General features: G+C 44.2%; 1 protein-coding gene across 1 annotated transcript in view; it reads left to right on the plus strand.

The window, feature by feature from the left end:
* Nucleotides 1-23,486, plus strand: part of Gata6 (GATA binding protein 6) — a 33,664-nt gene that overhangs the window by 4,495 nt on the left and 5,683 nt on the right. Inside the window, exons 3-6 of the mRNA XM_051163087.1 lie at nucleotides 2,137-2,303; nucleotides 5,584-5,709; nucleotides 6,981-7,068; nucleotides 7,147-7,250. Of these exons, the coding sequence (XP_051019044.1) occupies nucleotides 2,137-2,303; nucleotides 5,584-5,709; nucleotides 6,981-7,068; nucleotides 7,147-7,250 (485 nt within the window). The remainder of the gene's footprint in view (nucleotides 1-2,136; nucleotides 2,304-5,583; nucleotides 5,710-6,980; nucleotides 7,069-7,146; nucleotides 7,251-23,486) is intronic.

The following is a 23,486-nucleotide window of genomic DNA, read 5'->3' on the forward strand; positions in this document are numbered from 1 at the left end:
TAGATTTGAGCAGGTTTCTTTTTAAAAAAGGGTTGTAGTAACGGGATTTGGGAACATCCAGGTTTGCAGTGTGCTAAGAAAAAAAAAATCAACTCAGGCAGACTAGGTGGGAGCCTGGACCAAGTTGGAACACATCACCCTGTTTCTTTACCTGTATTGAAAACCACATTTGGAGGTGGACTTTGTAAGGGGTTTGCGCAAACACCCAGGCTAAAACCCAGTGCCTTGCTTTAGCAACCTGCACATTAAGAAGCCTCCTCCCTGCCCTGGCCCTCACAGCACACTAAGCCTGGGTCCTCAGCCCCAGTTCCCTTGGCCTTTCTTAGCTCCCACAGAGCAGACACCTGATTGAAGTCTGTCACTTCCCAGAAGCACCACTTAGGACAGAGGTGCCAACCTCAGGCACAACCAAAATTTTTAATTACAGTGTATTTTCTTTTGTCATTTTAGAATTATTGCTGTCTGGCCCTTGCAGGGATGCAGGAGAAGTTTTTTGTTTGCTTGTTTGTTTTTGTTTTTTGAGACAGGGTTTCTCTGTGTAGCTTTGGCTGTCCTGGGCTCCCTTTATAGACCAGGCTGGCCTCGATTCACAGAGATCCTCTGCCTCCCACCTCCTTGCTGAGAATTTTTATTTAGTTAAAAAAAAAATTTTTTTTTTCTAGAACTTCAAATTTTGTCTCTGGGGCTCCCAAGGACTGTTCTACCTGGGGCATTCACACAGTCTATTCCTGGGAGCCTTTTTTATTGTTCCTAGCTGAGTGAAGGAGGCCAGACCTCCGGCCAGAGTTTCCAGGGAATGCCCCACTCTGGTGGAGGGGCTTTCTGATAGGTAACATTTTAAAGTCAACAACAAAGGCAAAAGCCTTGTTTAACTTCAGTGTCCTTGAAGTCCTGAGTATTTCACTGATTACTGTGGTCAATAGTGGCTTTTAGGGCGGAGAAGAATAAATCTTTGTGATGTGTTGTAAGCCCCAGTGTCCCCAGGATAACTTTGAACTCACTTGTGTGGGACGTTAGTTTCCTTTAAATCTAAGACATAACTCTAGAGATGAAGGACACTTGGTTTTTTGTAAGGTTAAAATTAATGGTGAAAGCATTTTAATGCTAAAACCATATTTAAAATATCTTTTCCACATTACTAACTGCAGATACAAACTATGAGCATCAGGGGCTGAGGGGCTGGCAGGGCAGTCTTCAAATAAAATGCTGAAGTGGAACATTTAGTCGCTTTTAAGCGACTCAGATATTTCTTGAAGAATGCCAAATTAGAACATTCAAAGTCTCTGTAACATGAAGGCCTCTTCACAGGAGGCATCATCTTTTTACAAGGCTTATATGTGTTAGCATTTAATCTCATTTTTAGAGAATTGATGTTCTTTTCTATTTCACCTCCTTTGCAGAGAAATAGCAAATGTTATTATTTTTGTTGATTAAGATTATTGTGGATTTGTTTTACTTGGCTTTAGGTTAATTTCGAATTCCAAAAGGCAGCCACAGGATTTGAAAGATGGTAACATGCATTTAAAATAGGCTTTCAGAGAGAAATCAGGATATTTCAGTGCTAAATCCTCATGGTGTAAGAACAAATGTAGTCTCCATGCTTAATAGCATGCCCTCCCTCCCTAGAAAAGCCTTCGTTGTCTTATTTACAGTTAACCGATATGAGTGCTAAGAGCAGTATTTTAAAATATGGTTTGTAAGAAGGATATGTGATGAGCACAGAAAATACTTTTAAAATTACTTGATAATAACGAATGGGCAGAGTCCTGGGTATTTGTGGGTCGCTTGGGAAGGCAGCAATCCCGGATCCCTTTGGCAAATCACATTTTATAATTAGGATGGACCTCAGTTGTAAAAACTAGACAGTCCGCGAGGAGCAGTACTGGGGACCAGAGCCAGTTTCCCCTAGGTCGCTTCAGTCTCTGGGCCTCTGACTTCCCTGAGGTTTCTACTAGGCCCCCCGGGGAGACACCGGGGTGTAGGGAATCTAGGGCGGCCAAGGCCAGGGAGGAGAGCTTGGGGCTGGCCTCCAGTTTCGGGTCCTCAGCCAGGGTGCAGAGTGTGGCCGGGAAGAGTGTGCTGTAAGCAGAGCAGGCGACCTCACACCTCTGTTCCTCGCCCCCCCCCCCACCCCAGACCTGCTGGAGGACCTGTCGGAGAGCCGTGAGTGCGTGAACTGTGGCTCTATCCAGACACCGCTGTGGAGACGAGATGGCACTGGCCATTACCTGTGCAACGCCTGTGGCCTCTACAGCAAGATGAACGGCCTCAGCCGGCCCCTCATCAAGCCTCAGAAGCGCGTGGTGAGTGTTACAGCAGGGTGCCGATCTGCCTCACCTCCATCCTCCCCACCTCCTCATCCGCCAGAATCCCTAAGAGAAACAAGCCTTCCCAAAAGACAAGAAAGAAAGAAAGAAAGAAAGAAAGAAAGAAAGAAAGAAAGAAAGAAAGAAAGAAAAAGAAAAGTAGCTGGTAGCTGGTAGCAGTCTCCCTTCCACTCCCGGTACCATTTGAACCCAATTCTAGGCAAGCCAGTGCTCTGCTCCCAAACCGCACCCTCAGCCCCGTTGCTACCTCTTTTGTTTTTAAAAGCACACGTGTACATTTGCCTTTCTTGAGGCACTTAGCCAGTGTACAGAATGGATACCCGAGAAGTTGGGGCTGCAGGTGACATCTGCAGAGCAAAATTAGACAAAGGAAGATGGGCTTTGTGTCCTTAGCTTGTTTAGAGAAAGCAGGCTCTTCTATATCTGACCAGCCAAAGAAATACGACGGAAATCCCTGTGGGTCAGCCCAGTTCTTCAGTCCTTTGGTGTTTGCCCTACCTCTCTGTGACGTTGCCTTTTCTTGCAGAGCCAGGTATCCTCTGCTTTTTAAAACGCCCTCAGTGTAGTGAAATTTTATTTGCTCAAACATTAGTTATTTTGGAATTTGGCTGTTGCAGATAATAACCAAATAGAAGTTGAGAACGGGGAGTCTTCTCAAATCGTGAACGTCTCCATCAAGTCAAACATTTGCCATCTTTTAAATAAGGGAATTTTTTTTCCCCCTGTGATTAAGCCATTAGTAATTTGTTAGGACATTTAAAGCTGAAATTAAAGCTGTCATCAACTGCACCTTTAGGCTAACATTTGTCTAGCCCCAAATGAGAGTATTCTAAATGTCATTTAAAGTAGATGCTTTGCGATTGCATGCCAGACATCTTAAGGACCCAGGTAATTTATTTAATTGTTATGCTCTAATTAGCAGAACAAACGCTATACATGTTGTTTGTGTTAAATAGATTAGAGTGAAATTGCGTCACTGTGTAAGTCTGACACCTTAAGGAGAGGCAATTAGCTTTATGATTGTTTTGTTTTTAATGCGTTTAAAATAAAGTAGCTGAGATTGATTTGAGTGGAATGTGCTTTAAGCTTGTTACAATTCCCCAGGTTAGGGTTTTCTTTAAAGGTTATCCTTAAATTCAGGATGTGACCAGCTGGTTTGGGAGATCTTCATGTATTTTACTAAAAAAAAAAAGTAGTCAGAAACTGTTCATTTCCCAGACAAAGCGTGAACAAGGAAACATTACTTTACGGGGGAAAGGTAAACCCACGCAGAGTTCTAGCTGAGCTCTCAAAGATAACTTTTTTTTTTTTCAAAACTGAGCAAAAACTTGATTAACTAACTACTGTATTTAGAGAGCGCCATTTATTTTACTCATAAGAAAAACCAATTTAAACGTTTGTAAATCAATTAGTTTTCTTTCTGTGTGGCAGGTGTCTTGGCAGTACCAAGGTCAGCCAATATGCTTTGTGAATGAGTTATAAATGATAGCAATTGAAGGGTGTGTCACTATCAATTAGTTCTCTTTGTGGGCTATGGTTTTGGTGTGTCTGGCTTAGTTCTCAGACACAGCATAGTGAACCCCAGCTTGTTTAGCCAGCAGAACAGAACCAATAATCCTGAATCTGAACTTGTAATACATTGCAAAATAAGAGATTTATGGTGTAACTTGAATTCTTTGTCAGTGAGGGATAGAACTGAGGCCGCTTGTTACAAGGAACTTTTATAACCTGCTCACCTGCATCTCACATGTTTGTGGAGACTGCCTTCACCCATAAGCTGCAATTGACAGTCATAAAGCTCTTTGTTACAATGGCAAATTCCGATAACAATTTTGCTCCACATTGGCTCCAAACTCCACTTTAAACTGTCATAAATGGCTCGTTTATAAAACGGATCATTTTGTCCCTCCTTTATTAATTTCACATTTATGGAGAGAAAGGAATGCTCACCTGGAAACTTATTTATTTTCCCTCAGCCCCAAAGATGTGCAAGAGAAAAGAAATCATCGGTGTGTAAGGATTTGCTATTTTTTTAAAAAGCAAAGCAATTTCTCAAGTAGTTCTCTCCGCCAAGTATGTGCATTTTCACCAAATTCTGAGAATTATTAGCCCCGAGTTCTTAGAAATGTTGCAGGGTTAAAGGGCTCATGAAAATCTCTATTTTTATAACTTGTTTGTAGATTAGGCTGATATAATAGAACAAGTGTGAACTGTAAATGCAAACCTAAAAATAAACAATAATAAAATAATAAGTAAAAACAAATCATATTTTGTCTTGGAGGGGATTATATAGCTTTCAACCCCGCCAGCCTTTCTTGTAGGGCTTTGGAGGAAATCTATTCCTTTAAGAATGTTAGGGTGATGAAGAGCAGCTATACCAGTTAGCTGTTTATATGGCAGTGTTAACATGAAAAGGACGTTGTCAAATGTGCTTGAATCTGTTGTGAAACAGACAAAACAGAAGCAGGAACCAGGATGAGAAGTATGAGCATATATGTGTACTCAGATCCCTGCCGTTTCTAACTCACCTCCCTGCTCCCCCCTTTCTCTCTTCTTTCTCTCCCTCTCTGTTTCTCCGTGTAGCCCAGGCTGGCCTAGAACTTGATCTACCTGCCTCTGTCTTCCCAGTGCGAGGATTAAAGGTGCATGCCAACTCTGATCCGGCAGTTTTTTTGTTTTGTTTTTGTTTTCCCATGGTTTTTGGTTGATTTTTTTTCTGTACATGTGCCTGGAAAATAGATGTGGCTATCTCTTAATTCTTAGATGACCCAAAGCCATTTAGCACATTGGTGGCTTTGATTGTGTTTCATGATTCACACCAGAATCGTGACAGCTGAGCAGGCTGCCTGGTGGGTGGGTGTAGCTGATGTTCTAGAATTATTAGATGTAAGAAAATCTAATTCCCCAGCAGCAATGTGTGGAGACCTGGCTTCCTGGAGGGGCAGCTGTCATGGCAACAGGCACGACGCTGTGGCAGCTTCCCACGGTCAGTGTGTGACCCCTTCCAGGGCACTGCATGGCACACAGTAGCAGGTGGGAGATTCTTCTCCACGGGGATTAAGCATCTTTGCAGACCTTGAGGTTTCTGGTCTAGGAAGGTGGGCCTAATTATACTGGACAGGGTTTTGTTGTTGTTGTTGTTTTCTGATGGGACATTTCATGTATAACTAACTGAAAACTTGATGTACGGATAAAGAAATCATTAAAATATGTAAAATTACATTTGTTCGTTTACTGTCTTCCTGCTGTTCTCTAGCCTTCATCGCGGCGGCTTGGGTTGTCCTGTGCCAACTGTCACACCACAACCACTACCTTGTGGCGCAGAAATGCCGAGGGCGAACCTGTGTGCAACGCTTGCGGACTGTATATGAAGCTGCACGGGGTACATCACTTCCCCTGTTTCAGAACAGACACTTAGCACATAGACTGTGAAAGTTTTAGCTATAAGACAGAATCAGCAAAGGAAAAAAAGAGACACAAAGCGGGAAAACCCGAGCGTGTATTGTGCGTGTACCGTATGTCGAATCCAAGCTGCTTTTCGCTGTGATGTGAACGGATCATTTCAGCCACAAAGCAGCCAAGAGATTATACTCACCACCAACTAATCTGACATTAGCAATCGGAAAACACCTCAATTTTAGAAATGTAAAAAATGATCCAGCTGTGGCGGTGCATGGCTTTCATGCAAGACAGCCAGGGCTAGACAGAGAAATCCCGTGTGAAGGGGAGATAAAAGAAAAAGAAAAAAAAAAGTACAATGTACACTTCAGACTTGATGACAAAATAATGATTACTACTATAAGTCATAAGTTTTAAAGAATTTGGCAAAGGCATTTGTCTGAAGAAATTGTATTTGGTAGCCTCATTAAAGGCTGGTATAAGTTATTATAAACCTGTCTTTGTTTGTCTAGTTTTTGAGACAAGGTCTTATTCTACAGCCCAGGCTGACCTCAAAGTCACTAGCCCAGGGCGCTACAACTCACTGGCCTTAGCCTTCCAAGTTTTGGGCACTTCGGCATGAGCCACCAGCTTGGCCGATAACACCTCAGTCTTTCAAAGTAAATAACCTGTGTTGTAGGGAGAAGGTACCTGATCTCTTTTACATAAGGATATTAAAAGCAAAGATTCATACAAGAAATACTTGCTCTATAATTGTTATTTCAGATAATGAACATAAAGTTAAAAAATATTAAATTGTCCACGATGACATTTTTTTTGAAAGAATATTTGTTGGAAAAAGGAAAATCTCTATGCATTTAGAATCTCCTCATATGTACATGTGTGTATACACATAAATATTTATATGTATTAGTAAATATCCATATATATGTATATATACATATATAAACATACATATAGACACATGTGTATACACACACACACACACACACACACACACACACACACACACACAGAGATAAAATTTTTGCCAAAGTCTAGTTCATTCGGGCTTCCATAACACACCCAAGTCCTTAGTACTGAAAAAAAATTGCTTATTTCTTTTGGTACTAAGGATTGAACTTAGGGCCTCATATTCTGGTCACTGAGCTCCATTCCCAGGTAGTTTCAAATGAGGGTTCTCAGTACTGAACACATTACAGAATTTCCCTCAGTACAATACTTATACATAAGACCTGTGTGCACATCTTTTAGGTGCCTCGGCCACTTGCTATGAAAAAAGAAGGAATTCAAACCAGGAAACGAAAACCTAAAAATATAAACAAGTCAAAGGCTTGCTCCGGTGAGTATAGTAAAACGCCACATTCTCTGGACAGGCTTTGCCAGCAAAGGCAGCACAACTCATCCTCATCTCTTGCAGGTAACAGCAGCAACTCTGTCTCTATGACTCCAACTTCCTCTTCTTCTAATTCAGATGACTGCACCAAAAATACGTCTCCTTCCACACAACCCAGCGCGTCACGGGTAAGTGTGAAAACAGCCAGGGATTCTTGAGTGGGTTGTTCTCCATTAAATTATCTTAAATTTTATCTTATCAGTAGCATAATAATCTGAAGCAACAGTTTAGTAGTGAGTTGGTCCCTAGGAATAGTTGTTAAAGGAAATGATATTTGAATGTCAACAAAATGACAAAACTTAAGTACTTTACAAACCTTAATTAGGACCCAGCTTTTTTAGCGGTTAGATTAACCCAAGGACAAGAAAGACGTGTTGAAAGAAAAGCTTCAGGCTGGTCATATTTACTTTACTTTACTCTTTTTTTTTTTTTTCTTTTTTATTTATATTTTGTTTTCAAGACAGTTTCTCCAGTTCTCTGTTCTGAAACTCTGTAGAACGGGCTGGCCTCAAACTCGGAGCTCTACTGGCCTCTGCCTCCAGAGAGCTGGAATTAAAGAGGCAGGCGCGCACCACCACCAACTGGATACATTCTCTCTCTCTCTCTCTCTCTCTCTCTCTCTCTCTCTCTCTCTCTCTCTCTCACACACACACACACACACACACACACACATGCACACAAACAAACACACAAGCCAGAGTCACTATATTTCTGGTGTAGAATAGAAAAATTACTAGGAAAATTACTAGGTACACGGAGGTGTCTATCAAAGGCAGAGGTTCTGGGCTGTTGCACCCACTGCTCTCCTGTGTGTAACCTGTGCAGTCTTGCTGGGAGACCTTGCTGCTTTCCAGTGGTCATTAATTCCCAAGGGCTCTTTCAGCAACTTGAAAAGTGATGCTGCCTGTGTGATGGGAAGTCTGTTTTACTCGAGCCCTCCTCAGCCTTCAGACAGTAAGGTCCCCAGAAACTCTTTTAGGCAGGACACCAAGCGGTTACGATTGGATTGACCTGAGATACAGTGCAGCCTTCAGGCAGGACTCTACTCGTGTGTACAGCCAAAATTCTTTTCTTCCAGCCGGGACTAGACTAGGAATAAATAAACCCCTGCTTACCTTGAAGCTGTTTTGCTTTATTTTATTTGGCCCTGGATTGTGTAGGATACTTAAAAATACTGCAGATTTATTTCTGAGGCATACCCTGGATTTTTTAAGTCAAAATTTCTGGGTGTGGGGCCAAGAAATTTGTGTTTCCATACAATAGCCACAGGTAAAACTAGAGGTGTTTGGGAGCCACAGATAGGCTTTCTTTCTGTCTTGGTCTTACCACAGCCGCAAATGGACTGAATTCCTTTAAAAGAAAACAAATTGAAATGATAGAACATTGTTCTACACATGTTTGAAGTTGTCAAAGAATTAAACACATTCTAACTGGTATATAATCCATTCCTATAAACATTCACTGAATGAACGTGGTGAAAGAATAATGCTAAGATGTAAAAAGCTTTTACTTTTTTTTTTTTGAGACTGGTGTCTTAGGCTTGTGCGGCCCAGAGCTCTTTACAGACCAAGCTTTCTCAAAGAGATTCACCTGCCTCTGTCTCTGTTGGGATTAAGGCTGCCACGTCCCCAGCCTTCCAGATGGTTCTGTTTGCTGCGTTAGTGTGCGTGTGTGTATGTAGAATTGCATGTGTGTGAGATACATATGTGGGATATTTGTGTGCTCAGATGTACGTGTGCGACTGTGTACATGTGAAGGTCAGAAGACGGCTTTGTGGAGTCTGTTTTGTTTCTACCGTTGCGTGGGTTTTGAGAGCAGAGCACAGATAGCTGATCCAACTCTGATTACCGCGCCAATTAAATTGGACTGGTGCATGCATGTCCGATTATCTGAAGTGGTAAATAGACTTTGTTACTTGTTGGGAAAGGGTTATGCAGTCCTTAGTCCTCAGATTACAGTATGTAGGCAAAAGACAAAATGATGTTTGGGGTCTTCTGGCGTATTAAGGAGCAGCCCGGTTTGTGGCCACTATCTGTGTCTTGTCTCTGGTCAGCCCATCTGAGTTAATGTGGTGAAGACAGTGTCCAATTTGTGGAGCAAAAACATAGTTTGAATGTTAATGCCAGAGGCTTCTTACGTTTGCTTGGGGAGTGGAGCTGTTGTGAATGTAGTCAGATTTGCTCTTGTGGCTTTGTAATGTAAAAATTCAAAATTGCTCTTAATAACATCCAGCCTGTTGGAAAGAGAATGAAAAAGCTGGAAAAGGACCCTAATCTGGCTGGATGAGGGTCCTAGGACTTGTAGGCTTCCTCTTTGGTAGCCTGGGCCCTTCCCAGGAAGACCACATAGTAAAGGGTTTTAGTGGGGATTCGGGGGAGAGGGGGGCTTCAAGCCTACAGACCCGCAAGCTTCTGAGTCTGGAACCTCCATGGGATCTGGAGAACCTGTGGTAGCTGCTGTGAGGTGGTGACAGCAGCTGCCATCTGCCCTGGGTGGGGTTGCTCCTGGCCAGCCTTCTGCAGACCTTGCCAGGCTGCCACTGAGGTGAGCAGGCTTTCCTTACCATGCATGGCAGTGCCACCATGGGTGTCTCCACAAGCTGCTCCAGACATGGCTGTGAGGAAACCTCTGGATATTGTTCCACTTGAAGGAAGCTTGGGTGTTCCCAAGGAGGGCCCTTGCATGGCTCTTTCCAGTGCCGCCTTCTCTAGCTGCACTGACCTTCTGTGGTACAACCCTTGTGGTAGCTGCCAGGCTGTGGACCTAATTATGGAGGGATCACCTGTGAGCAGTTGGCAGAAGCACTTTTACAAAAAGGGGACCATGTTGACAGAATGTCTTTTTTCCTATGTGGGAAAAGTGTCTGTGGTAAGCTGGCTCGCTAGAGATTCTATGACATACTGTAGTTGAAGATTTCCATACAAGGTTGAGTCTTCCCTGGCTTAGGGCACAAATCTCAAAAGGATGGATCACCCCCACTGTTTTCCACTGCTGCCTGTGGTGAATGGTATAGTAAGAAATTCAGTGTGGGGGTGGAGTGTGTGGTGAGGCAACTACAAGAGGAAGGGACACCTCAGACGTTGAGAGATGAGCAAGGCAGCATGACCAGCCTTTTTCAGTGGTTATGCAACACACACACACACACACACACACACACACACACACACACACACACTCACACTCATTCCACAGGGCTACAACAGCTCCCATGTTCTCTTAGTCTTTCTCCGGGAAACCAATGATGGCAGGCCACCTGGTGGCATTTCTAGCTGGCTTCTTGCCTGTGGACCATTTCACAGTACCAGGTTCTTGGCCATGGGACCCTGGGAGCTGAGGTCCTAGAGTGAGGCTGTCTTGTCTACTGCTGTAAGCCTGAGCCAGGCCCCAGGTCCCTTTCCAGCAGCAACTGGGTGTTGGAAGGAGCCCTCTGTCTCTCACTTACCGTGTATTTATGTCATATAAATATGCATACGCCATAGTGAGCATGTAGCGGTCAGAGCACAGCTTTGGGAAGTCAGCTCTCTCTCCTGTGGGTTCCAGGGATCATATAGGTTGTCAGGTTTGGGTAACAAGCAGTTTCCAGATGCCCATTTTACTGCCACCCTTGAAATTGTTTTCTTTTTTGCAGCACTAGGGATTGTAGGAGGTCCTTGTGTTCCAGCTGTCTGTCTGTCTGTCCATCTGTCCGTCCGTCCATCTATCTATCTATTTATCTATCTATCTATCTATCTATCTATCTATCTATCTATCTATCTATTGGCAGGGCCTCGCTGTGTAGCTCTGGCTGTTCTGCAACTCCCTGTGTATCTCCGGCAAGTCTCCTGAGTGCCCCTACCCTGCCTAGACCAAACTGTTCTCCCATGTATGTAAGCACAGTGCCTGGAAAAGCATTCCTGTCCTGCTCCAAAGTTTTATTTTGTTTATTATTATTATTATTATTGTCTTAGCTTTACATACCTGCTCTGATTTGTGCCTTAATGAGCCCTTTGGGAATCCAGTCATAACCTGACCACTCTGTGACTCAGTTTCTCTTTTTGGGAAGCTGTTCAAGGACTGAAGGAAGAAGGGAGGCAGTATTTTCCTTCCTAGTATTGGGGAGACTCCTTACCATGCCATTTGGCATTAATAAAGCAATGCATTGTGTGTTACTTGTACTTACTGGCAAATATGGTAAATCTAACCATGATTTAATTTTCATGACAATTGTCTGTTTTACTAGGCCTAAATTTTTTCTTATTGGTAATTTTATTTGGCATTTATTCTCCATGGAATATAAATATGCTAAAATCTGCTGACATGGCGGTACTTGCCTTTAATCTCAGTGTTCAGGTGGATTTGAGTTCAAGGCCATTCTACACAGAGAGTTCCAGGTCTGCTGGAGCTACTTAGTGAGACCATGTCTTTAAATTTTTTATTTCATTGTTTTGGCTGGGAATAGGGGCGCACGCCTTTAATCCCAGAACTAAGGAGACAGAGGCAGGAAGATCTCTATCAGTTTGATGCCAAGCTGGTCTACAAAGCAAGTCCAGAATAGCCAGGGCTTGTTTTTTTGTTTTTGCTTTGTTTTTCAAGACAAGGTTTTCTCTGTGTAGCCTTAGCTGTCCTGGAACTCACTCTGTAGACCAGGCTAAAGGCAGTGCCACCATTGCCTAGCCAGTTTTTAAAAAAAAAAATGATTTATTTTTATTTCATGTGCATTGGTGCTTTGCTTGCATGCCTGTTTGTGTGAGGGTCCCATAGAACTGGAGTTAAAGAGCTGCCATGTAGATGCTGGGAATTGAACCAGGGTCCTCTAGATCTGGGTCCAGTGTTTTTAACCTCTGACCTTATCTATCCAGCTTCAAGCCAGGACTTGTTACACAAAGAAACCCTGTCTCAAAACCAAAACAAACACAAGACCCTTGAGATTATACTGAAGCCATAATATTAGTTAGTCACCATTCAACTTGTAAGGCCACACTCTGGCGCTGATAAACATCTGGTCTGCTTCAGCCTGGCTGGGTAGTGTTGAGGAGGATTGCTGTTTAGGAGGCACCTTTTACACAGGAGGAAAACAAGGTCTCACACCTGGGCTGGTTCATACTGTGGAGGTGGCGGTGGAGTGTCAGGGACACACGTATATGGGGTTTCTCTGCCAGTTAAACTTAAAAGTGCCACGATTAGCAAAATAATAGAGGGAGCCCAAGGGGAGCATTGTATTCTGGTTGCAGAATTGGGAAAGGCCTTATAGAATTAGAAGAACCCTGAAGTAATTGGGTGATATTTGGCTAGTTTTCAAACTCTTATTTCATGTGTATGGGCTGGTGTTTGTTATGTGTGTGCTCCTGATAAGCATACATGTGTGTCCTGCCCAAGGAGGCCTGGGAGAGGTGCAGAAGGGGGTGGGCTCCCCGGAAGTGGAGTTGTATTGTGATTCACCAGCAGGGGCCTCTGGAACAGTGCTGGGCCTCTCTTCAGCCCTAGTTTTTAAAGACAGGGTGTCATGTCACTTAGTGCCTGTAGCGCCTCTTCTCCCAAGTGCTGGGATGACAGGCATGTGCTACCATGCCTCACAAGTTGGGCCTGAATCTTTTTCTCAAAACAAACAAACAAACAAACAAACACCCTGCCAGGTAGTGGTAGCAGCACACTTACTCCCAGCACTTGGGAAGCAGAGGCAAGTGGATCTCTGAGTTGGAGGCCAGCCTGGTCTACAGAGTGAGTTCCAGGACAGCCAGGGCTAAAACAGAGAAACCCTATCTTGAAAAACCAAAATATACATGTAGTCATCTGAGAGTTTTGCATCATGTGTTTTGTTCCTGTATCCCCTTCCTCAGTTGGGTCAGATTTTTGAATGGAAAAAATAGGGCGAGGGAACTGGTGAGGCTGTTTATTTGGTAAGGCTGCTCAAAGCCTACCATGATGGACTTGAATTCAGAACGGGTGGTGGAAGTAAGAGAAAAACTCCCCAAAGTTGTCCTGACTTCCACATTCACAGGCAACATAATCAAGCTTGCCCCCCACCATAAATAAAGCAAGAGCTAAAGCAAAATGTGGTGTCCAGGAAGGTGGGCTAGCCATCCACAGTGCCGAAGGGCTGTTGTTTGCATTTGATGTGGCTAGAATGCAGGGGTTGGATGTTTAGAAGCCAGAGGCAGCAATGAGGCTTCAAAAAAAAAGTATATATATATGTGTGTGTGTGTGTGTCAGGGTGGGGGAGGCGGGTGCTAAAAGATTTTAAAAAGCATTTTAAATCTCTGTCAAGTCAGCAGTAAGGAGAGCCCAAGCTATGTTTCTTTGTAAATAATGAACTTTAGCTGACCCTAGCTTCCACAACAGGCGTGTCTTCTGTCTGTCTCTTAGAATCCAACAACTAGCGTAGTTTTGATTGGGAGTATTTTGATAAACGAAATAAACAATGCCAGCATGCTCCTGCCTGCTTTCCTTCTCGCCTGGAGCAGCATGCGCCCTGAAGTTTTTCAACCTCAGGCTTGAGGGTGGGGAGGGCTGGGGGCTGCTCTGCTGTACCTCCTAACAGGAACAGGCGTTGTGGTATGTGGGGGCAAACAGGTTTCCTCGCTTGTGTTTCTTGTTCATGACAGACACACAAAAAGAGGCAGAAAAGCCTGAACCCCCATACCCAACACTGTCTGAGTCTTGAAGGCCTTAACCTTGCTTGGATCAGTTTCAGAATATTAATAGCTGGTGTGTTCCTGTCTCTCTGGCTCTAGGGTGCTCTGTATGTCACTGGCCTGTCTTCCATGCTGCAGGTACCCTTACGAGCTTATCAGCAGCAGTGGCTCAGGGACAGGGAACTACGTAGGCTGGACCAACATAAACTTTGTGAAGCCTTCAGAAGAGAGTGTAGATGCTTGGGTAGGTTAATATTTGAAGTTCTTTTCATAGACATCTTTAATAGATTAGCTTATTTTTTTGTGTATGTGTATTTTGCCTGCATGTACGTATGTGTGAGCCTGGTGCCTTAGAAGTCAGAAGGGGACATTGGATCCCCTTGAACTGCTGTCATGGATGGTCATGAGCCATCATGTAGATGCTGGGAATTGAATCCCAGGTCCTCTGCAAGGGCAGCAAGTGCTCTTAACCATCTCTCCAGTCCCTGAGATCTTTTGCATTTACTGGCCTCGAACTTCTAATCCCCCGGTCTGCTTTTTACCTCCCAGATGCTAGAATTCTGTACAGACATTTGCCACCTGCGGTAAAATTAGAAAACATCTCTTAGCTCACGATTCACTTCTCATGGTTCTTTGTTTGGTTGGCCTTTTGTTTTCTTTTCTGTTTTTGAGACAGAGCTTTCTCTGTAGCCCTGGCTGTCCTGGAACTCTGTGGACCAGGCTGGCCTCGAACTCCGATTCATCTGCCTCTGCCTCCTGAGTGCTTGGATTACTGGTGTGAGGTTTCCTCTGCTGTGTTGGGACCAGTTTGGGTTTACCAAGGTGTTATTGCAGGACACAGAGTAGTAGTCCCTCACAGGAACTGCAAGGCACATCCATGAAGTACTTAGCCCGTACAAACAGTGTGAATTGCTTTTGCTGGCCCTGGGGCAGCAAGCTAACACCATACCTACTTCTCCTACCATCTTGTCCCCCTTGGTGTCAAGGACCACTCTCAGGGCCTGGAGGGTGCTAGGCAAGTGCTTACAACCCCAGGCCTGCTATACTTTATTTTGTTTATGTGTATGTATTACACACACATATGTGTATGTATGTCCATGGGCCAGAAGAGGTCAGATCCTCCAGAGTTACAGATGGCTCTGAGCCAGCTGATGTGGTGCTGGGACCTGGGAACAGAATTGGATGGTGGAAAAATAGTAAGTACTCACAACACAGAGCCTTTCTCCAGTATGCCTCCTACTTATTTATCCAGATAGAATGGGGGTTCCCAATGTTGGTCAAGTTGGCCTTGAACTCCTGGGTGCAAGTGATTCTCCTGTCTCAGCTCTGCCCACCCCAGAAGCTAAAAAATAGTACACTGTCAATCATCACTAGCTTTTTTTTCTCACTCTGTGAGAGCCTCAGAGTGTGCTTGAAAACTAAACCTTTATACTTAATTAAAAATAAATTGTTTTATTTTATGATTATGAGATCTTTGCTTGCATATATGTATGCATGTGTATGTGTACATATGTATGCATGTATGTGCTAGTCTAAAAGTCATAGGAGTTCTGCCATAGCCTCCTAGTGTTAGGCTCTCCGGCCTGAGCCGCCTCCCCTAGCTTGCACCCCTGCAGTCTCCATTGGGAAGTAATGTTGTTTTTGCTTTTTATGTATATATATATTGCCTACATGTATGTCTGTGCCTGGTACCCACTGAGCTCACAGGGCATCCAACCCCTAAGACTGCATGCTTGTGAATCACCACATGTGTGGGAAGAAAATCTGTGTCTTCTGCGAAAGCAACAAGTGCTCTTTCTTGATGAGTCATCTCTTCAGCCCATGCCTTAAAATTATCCCCAATGCCCTCATACATTAGTGGGTACAGGGGCAACTGCGTAGTTCCTATGTCTCATCCATCTGAGTGGGACACAGAGGTAAGGGAGAGGCCCAAGCTCATGTGGTGGTGGCCACACCTGGATTTGGGGCCAGGTCTGGCTTGGGCAACCAGTGTGACTACCAACAATGCTGATTTCTTCAAAATCTTTAGACAAAATACATAATGTTTTCTTGCATTTGATTGATCTTAATGAGGAATTTAAGACTCAGAATATCTTCCCAATAAAATAGGCTGGGGAACAGTGGCCATGTGCATCTCTGTGTACAGCTATGTCTGGTCTAGGCAGCCCTGGATGATTGGGAACTTGCTATGTAGACCAATATGGGCTCAAGGTCACAGTTCTGTCTGCCTCTTTCTCCCTTGCAATTGAGAGTCTGTGCTTGGCCTTAGGCGCGTGCCCTCATGCGTGCCTGAGTGCATCTGTATCTCTGTGTGTGTGTCGTCTGTGTCTGTGCTGGTGGTGTATGCATGCCAGTTCAGGTGTCCAGTTCCCATGGAGCAAGAGTCATACATTTTTGAGTCGCCCTCTTTAGGTGCTGGGGACCAAACTTGGTTCTTTCTTCTTTATGAACAGTCAGTATGTGTTTTCCCCCTTTGAACCATCTCTCCAGTCCTGGTTAGTGTTATTACATGTGTGGGTATGTCTGCTTGTGTGTATACACAGGTGCAAATGTCCCAGCACAGGTGTCTGGAGGGCCTGGGCCTGGTGCTAGGGAGCAGTCTAGTGGGGGTTTCTGGGATGGTGACCACACCATGAACCTAAGGACAAAGTAGAAAGACTTTTTTTTTTTTTTTTGGGGGGGGGGGTTTTCGAGACAGGGTCTTTCTGTGTTAGCCTTGCTTTGTAGACCAGGCTGGCCTCGAACTGACAAGCGATCCGCCTGTCTCTGCCTCCTGAGTGCTTGAATTAAAGGCGTGTGCCACCATAGCTGGCCAAAGTAGCAAGACTCTTAATGAACCATTTCTCCAGACCATGGCCTTGAACTCTTAATCTTCCTGCCTCTTGTATTGCTTTTTTTTTTTTTTTCTTTTTGTCCTAGGGGTTGAACTCAAGACTTTGTGCACCCTAAAACTAAGCAAGGGCTTTACCAATGAAAACATCCTCTTAATTTAAATGGAAATCAACATAGAAAATAAAATGTATTATATATAGCACTAAAAGTATGGCAGGGAGATAGTATGTAAAAATTATTCTATTATTTGTAAAAGTAAAATTGACAGTGTTATTAAACAGTAAGTTGCTCTTTAAATAATTACTTCTTCAGATCTTTATGACAAAGCTCGCATAAAGCTGTGCGTAGGCCCACGCTGTGTATGGAGTGCTCCTGTGGGAGTCCGTTCTCAACTTCACCCACCCTGCAGATTCCGTGGGTTAAACTCAGGTCGTCAGGCTTGGTGTAGCAAGTGCCTTTCCCACCGAGCAGCTCACCAACTCGCAGGTTTATGAAATCATTCAACGGGCACTTTGTAGTCGGCCAGTGCCCATTTTTACTTCCGGCAGTTATATTCCCAAACGCTCTTGCCTAAAGAATGAAAAAAAAAAAAAAAAAAAAAGAGAGAGAGAGTTAAAAAGCTGTCAGTCTCTCACAGTGGTGGTGAGCATTGGGGTCAGGCACTCATTTATAAACAGGACACTGCGTGACTCCCTGAGGTCACAGAACAAGCCGGTGTTGAAGTGGGGACTGGAACCAACGTCTCCTGGCTCCTCAGTCTGGGCTCATACCCCTCCTAGGGAGTTGGCTAATCAACTTAGTTATTAATATCCCGCTTACCGCACCATGAACATAAATATCTTGCTGGCATTTTATCTTCGCGTTCCCTATGTACCAGGCACCCTTTCTCTCTTTGCTCACAGCCTTTCTAGTAACTTATGACCGTATCTGAACACATTGGCCTTTACAGAAAGTCACCCTTGCAGGGAGTGTTTCCATAAGGATTTGAACTAGTTTCGTTTTCTAAACTTCTCCCTTTCTCTCCCTCCCTCCCTACTCCCCCTCCACCCGTCTCTCTGTGTGTGTGTCTGTGTGTGTGTGTGGTGGCATGGGGGTAGTTAGAAAATAATATCCCATGGGTTTGAATATACATTAGAAAACAGTACAATGTGTGTGTCCACCCACCTATGTTATCACGAAGCTGGGGATCTCTTAATAGCGACTCATGGCTACTTATGGCTCTAAAAGTCAGAGTTAGGCAGAAAGCAGCATAGGCAGAGGTTATTTGCCTTTTGGTATGGCACAAATTAAAGATTAGAAAAAAAAACTTTTAAGTTCTGTTTATTGCTTTTTGCCCTGCTGTTAATATTTTTTATTGTTAAATATTTTTTATTTTTTACATATACATTTATATTGTTACACATATATTCAGTAAACTACCTACAGCAAGAAGAACCACAGAAACAATCAGGAATTATATAAATGTTACATTCATAGTGTTTTGGCTATTTGTATTTGGCAACCTTGAGGAAAACATTTTTCCTATCTTGGTGATTCTAAAATTCTGAATGTAAGTCAATATCTATCATATCTCATCATTATCAACTTAAAACATCTGTCTAGACCTAAAAACATCACAAACCCTAAACAACTAAGCTTAATTGTAAAACTAAACTATCTGGTTTTCAACCCCATCAGAGACTTGAGAAGGAATATAATCTCTGAGTATACAGGGAGTACAGGTTAGCAGCTTCCAAAATAAGATGACAGAGACAATTTGCCTTCTGAACACTTACCCAAAATTCCCTACAACTTTGGAGCAGCAGCAGCAGCAGCAACAGCCTCTTGGCTCAATGTATCTGACAGACATATTTGTGTGGCAGGAACTATTGAGGACTTGCTTACCGTGTCTTGGCAGAGTTTGGCCGTTGACTCTACCTGCATCCAAGCTTGCACTTTTTAAGGCAGAATTCTCTCTGTAACCAAAATGAGGACATTTTCCCCAGTGGCTGCTTTGCCACATTTGAAGCCATCTCCATAAGGAGGTTCTTTGATGCTCATCATCTTCTTTGAGGTAGACTGGGTGTTGCCAGAAGTTGACCTGTCTCATTGTCAATCAAGCATTAAAGTAAGAAAACCATCTTTAAATGCCATAATGTCTCTGAGGTTTTTGAAGACCTTATCTAACAAATTAAAATTTCTTTTTTGTTTTGTTTTTGTTTTTCGAGACAGGGTTTCTCCGTGTAGCCCTTGCTGTCCTGGACTTGCTGTGTAGACCAGGCTGGCCTTGAACTCACAGCGATCTGCCTTCCTCTGCCTCACAAGTGCTGGAATTAGAGGTCTGAGCCACCATGCCTGGCTCAAATTAAAGACTCTCAACCTGTTTTTTTTTTTTTTTTTTTTTTTTTTTTTAATTCCCACCTCTATAAAAATACACAAAATTGTCACAAAACATGAAATAATGTTACAGGAAAACAACGTTAAATACAAGAAGGCTGGCTTAGGATGATCTGAAATGATATTGCTAAATAAATCTTTGAAGAAAATGAATTCTGTTACTGGAATTGAAGTAATTTATTATGTATTTCATGGGTGTGTGCCAAAAGGGTTACTAGCAAAATGAACTAAATGAATTAAATGCAATCTGATTGCCCTGCTCAGGGTTAGTGTTACCTGTTGCTTTTCTCTTAAATGCCAGTACTTTTGGAAGACAGGTGTTGTCAGCCTTAATGGTTCATAATTCAGCTACTGTCACATGCGGCTTTAGGATGGCCTAGTACTCAATTTCTGAGTCTGTTTGACACAGAATCTCATATAGCCCAGGCTGGCCTCAGACTTGCTGTGTAGCTGACGCTGCCCAGGAACTCTTGATTTTCGTGCTTTTACCTAGTAAGAGCTGTGACAGGAATCTGACACCATGCCGGTGTCATGTGATAAGCAGAACTCCAAGATATTTCGGGGGTGGGGGGTCGACTCCTCGGCTGCTGCCCAACAGTGGACTGGCATGGCCAGCTTTCACCAGAGTTACAAGCTGTATTTTATTGTATCAAGCACTAAGACTTTGTTTACTGTTGTCATTAAATTTAGTGCTTGAATTGCACTGAGGCCTGAGTGTAATCTGAAGTTTATTCTGGGGTCCTTGGGCTGGCAGCTGGGGTGGGGGTGGGGGGCAGATTCAGGAGCCCAGAGCTAGCTGCATCTCCCTGGGACTCTAGGGAGCCGGCCAGGCCTGTCCTCCTGCAAGGGAAGACTGATTCCTCCCACCTGGTCCTTTCCAGTATTGTGCAGTGTAGATGGGAGATGCCACAGACTACTTTGAAACCCAAGAGCAAGAGCTGTGCTTAAATAGAAGCTTAAATGTTTTCTTTTCATGGCACTCTAACCCTCCTGCCCCTCTCCCAAAGACACTGGAAATAACGCTTTATTTTTATAAGAGGGAAACGTAAAGATGTAGGGTCCCATGTTGTATGAAGCAGCCATATTTTCAAGACTTTTATTTCTCTGGTAGCATTTTTACGGTCCGCATTTCCTTAGTTCTCACCGCGGTGGCTGTGTGTCTGCTCTTCTGACCTGGCTCGTGTTTTCACGCAGAATGAAGCTCAGTGTTTAGGATGCTCACCCGTCTCATAAGAAGCCCGTGAAGATGGTGACTCACAGGGTTTAAAAATTTTGCCTCAGGGTCCCATAGAGCTTCATTTGATTACTAAAATAGAATAATCCATTCTGACTTCACAAGCCTTTTCTTTAGAGTGTTTCCGGACAGAGCCAGGCAGTTTTCTATTTGCCTGCCCACATAGTCTTGAACTGGCTGCCTCCCCTACTTCATGCCCGCCTTTGGAGTGGAGGCAGGCAGAGAACAGCTTGCTCCTTTGCCCAGGATGGATTGCGGCTTTTTTCCTAGGAAAGGGCAGCAGGCCAGAGCATGATTGTAACAGGAATGCCAGGGACAGGCAGTGAGATTCCAGGAAGGACTCTGAGATACCGACTTAGGCCATCAGCTAAGGTGACTGACTGGCTGAGGGGAGGTGTTCAGACCGGCATGCTGGTAGGATACATTTGCGGGCTCTGAGGTGCAGGACATTCTCAGACGTCCTCATGGAATATGTGTTCTTGCAGCTTTTACATGGAAACTTATTGACTCTCTTCCTATTTTGTCTCCATGTGAGTCAAAATGAGCCTTGCTTTTCAAGCAGAAGCGAAAGTTTCCATGTAAGCATTTCCCATTTACTGGGACTCATAATAAGTTTTGTCTTTTGGGGAGCAGAGCTAGACTCAGCCTAGAGGTTACAAAAGTGATCTCTGCTGAGGAATGCCTGGCTCCCCCTCATACCCAGGACTCCTTCATGCATGGGGAGGCAGATCAGAGTCCTGAAGTTAGGGGTGTGCTCTCCATCAGAGCCACAGTCTAGAGCGTGACCACATGCTCTGCAGCCGGCCTAGGCACAGGAGCTGTTGGAAGAGTGGAGGTCGTCTAGCAGTAGCATTGCTCTGTGCTGTGTGTTTAACTGGGGGGGGGGGGGTTGGGGGCTGTAGGGAGTGGGGGGCCGTAGGGGGTGGGGGGCTGTAGGGAGTGGGGGCTGTAGGGAGTGGGGGGCTGTAGGGGGATGGGGGAGGCTGTAGCCCTGCTGGCTGTGGCTTGGTCTGTAGCTTCTTCTGATCTTGCTTCTTCCTGTCCTGGCTTATCAGCAGCACCACATACACTGGGCATGGTGGGGCTAGGGATTGAACCCAGGCTTTCTTTTCTTTTTTGGCTTTTCAAGGCAGGGTTTCTCTGTAGCTTTAGGCTGTCCTGGACTCACTTTGTAGACCAGGCTGGTCTTGAACTCACAGCGATCTGCCTGCCTCTGCCTCCCAGAGTGCTGGGATTAAAGGCGTGCGCCACTGCCGCCCAGCTAAACCCAGGGTTTCTTGCAGCATGGCAAACACTCTACCAACTGCGCTGTCTCGTCAACCTCTTTATTTGGGTTTTCTTACAAAATTAAAATTTATGCTATATATGATAGCACATAGCTGCGACAGCAGCACTTGTAAAGTGGGGAAAGGAAGATGGTGAGTGAGATCAAGGCTAGCCTGGGCTCATAGCACAGCCCCATCTCAAGTGTGTGTGTGTGTGTGTGTGTGTGTGTGTAGACGCATGCACACATAATTTCATGAACTGTTGTTTTTTGTTCTACTTTATTCATTTTTCTTTTTGAGGTAGGGTCTCACTATTAGACCAGGTTGGCCTCGAACTCACAGATCCTCCTGCCTCTGCCTCCCCAAAGGCATGTGCCACCAAATTCAGCATTGTGTTCTTATTTAAAGTGTGTGTGTGTGTGTGTGTGTGTGTGTGTAAGTAAGTAAGCACACATTCACATAACTTGCAGAGGACAACTTTGAGTAGTTATGTTTTCCTTTTTCCATTGGACCGTCTTCGAGTTTCTTTCCTCTGGTGTGTTGTTTGCCTTCAGTTTGTATGGAGGCACGCTAGTTTTCCATCCCTGGAAGACCTGAAGACCAGGGCAAGAACGAATGTTACTGCTGGGAGCTAGCTGCTAGACACAAGCATCTGGCTGCTTGAGTGTATCAAATCTGAATCTGTTAACTTAGCTAGTCATGTCCAGAGACAGCGGGCTTAGTCTCAGGGAAGTAACTGGTGATGAGGGATTTGTGCCTGCCTCACAGGCAAATGGGCATCTTCCACTGTTCCCTCCCCTTGGAATCCCTCCTTCCTTTCCAGGGGCATCTTACGTCCCACCTGGCAGTACTGCTGTCTCCCAGCCACCCTGGTTAAGCCCAGCCTGAGTCTGGTGCTGATAACACATTCTTTCAACAGGAAGTGCCTCCATTTTCAGTTGTCTGTGGGAGGGTGTAGGGCAGATAAGCTGTGAATGGAAACACAGAACAGATTTCTACTCCACCCTCATTGTACTTTGATCTGGAGAGAGGAGGGGGTTTCTGCCAGGCTTGAGCTGCCTGTCTGCCTGGGGAAGGGAGGAAGGCTACTTCTAAGTGCTCTTTTCTGCAGTCCCTGAGAGGCTTGCCATTTGATAAAGTCCTTTGAAGGGCTCACTTAGATATGAGAAAACGTTACCTCATGGAAATTCTTGGATTTGTTTGTTTGGACATAGGGTCTCGATGTGCAGCCTCGGCTGGCCTATAACTAAGGGAACAGACCATGCTGGCATCTCAGAGACCCACCTGCCTCTGTCTCCAGATAATTTGTATTATTGTTGTTGTGTATATGTGAAACAGTGTCTCATCATAGTGCAGGTTGGCCTCTAACCCGGTCTGCAGCTGAGGAAAATGCCCCTTCTCCTGCCCTGATACTGCTTATGCGAAAGACATAGAATTCGTGTCCTGATGTTTTTCACTCTCCATTGTATTGTGTGTTTTTTTCCATCTTGGTTGATGATCTTATTATTTTTTAATAATTGCATAACAGTTCATGGAGCGGATGACCCAGCTTTTCCAGACCATTCCATAGTAGATTGTCCCCATGGTTTCAACTGTTTAAAGCACCCCAGTAATGGATGACTTCCCTTGTGGCACCTTTCCTTTCTTTTGGATTATTTCCTTTTAATACATTTCCAGAAGTGAAATTACAGAGTTCAACAGGGCATACGCTTCTCAGTGGCCTTGGACACTAATGTTAATTGCCTTTTGTCAAAAAACCAAAATATAGCATCATGGGCCATAGACAAAGGGACTGGCATATTTACCTAATACTGTCCTTTTGTAGCATTGTAAAGACTTTAAATTTATTTTTTCTTCTGTGGTGATAGAGAAAACCCAGGGTCTTAGTGTTACCTTGAGCATATTCTATTCGGGTACATGTACAGAGCCCTAGATGTCTTCTGTTGTGTTTCATGTTTAAATATGTCCTCAGGGCCAGTGAAAAGGCTCAGTGGGTGAAGGGGCTTGCATTACAAGCCTGGCATCCTGAGTTCGATCCCAGGAAGT

This window comes from Acomys russatus, chromosome 20 (assembly GCF_903995435.1).
Source record: "Acomys russatus chromosome 20, mAcoRus1.1, whole genome shotgun sequence".
NCBI classification, from domain to species: Eukaryota; Metazoa; Chordata; class Mammalia; order Rodentia; family Muridae; genus Acomys; species Acomys russatus.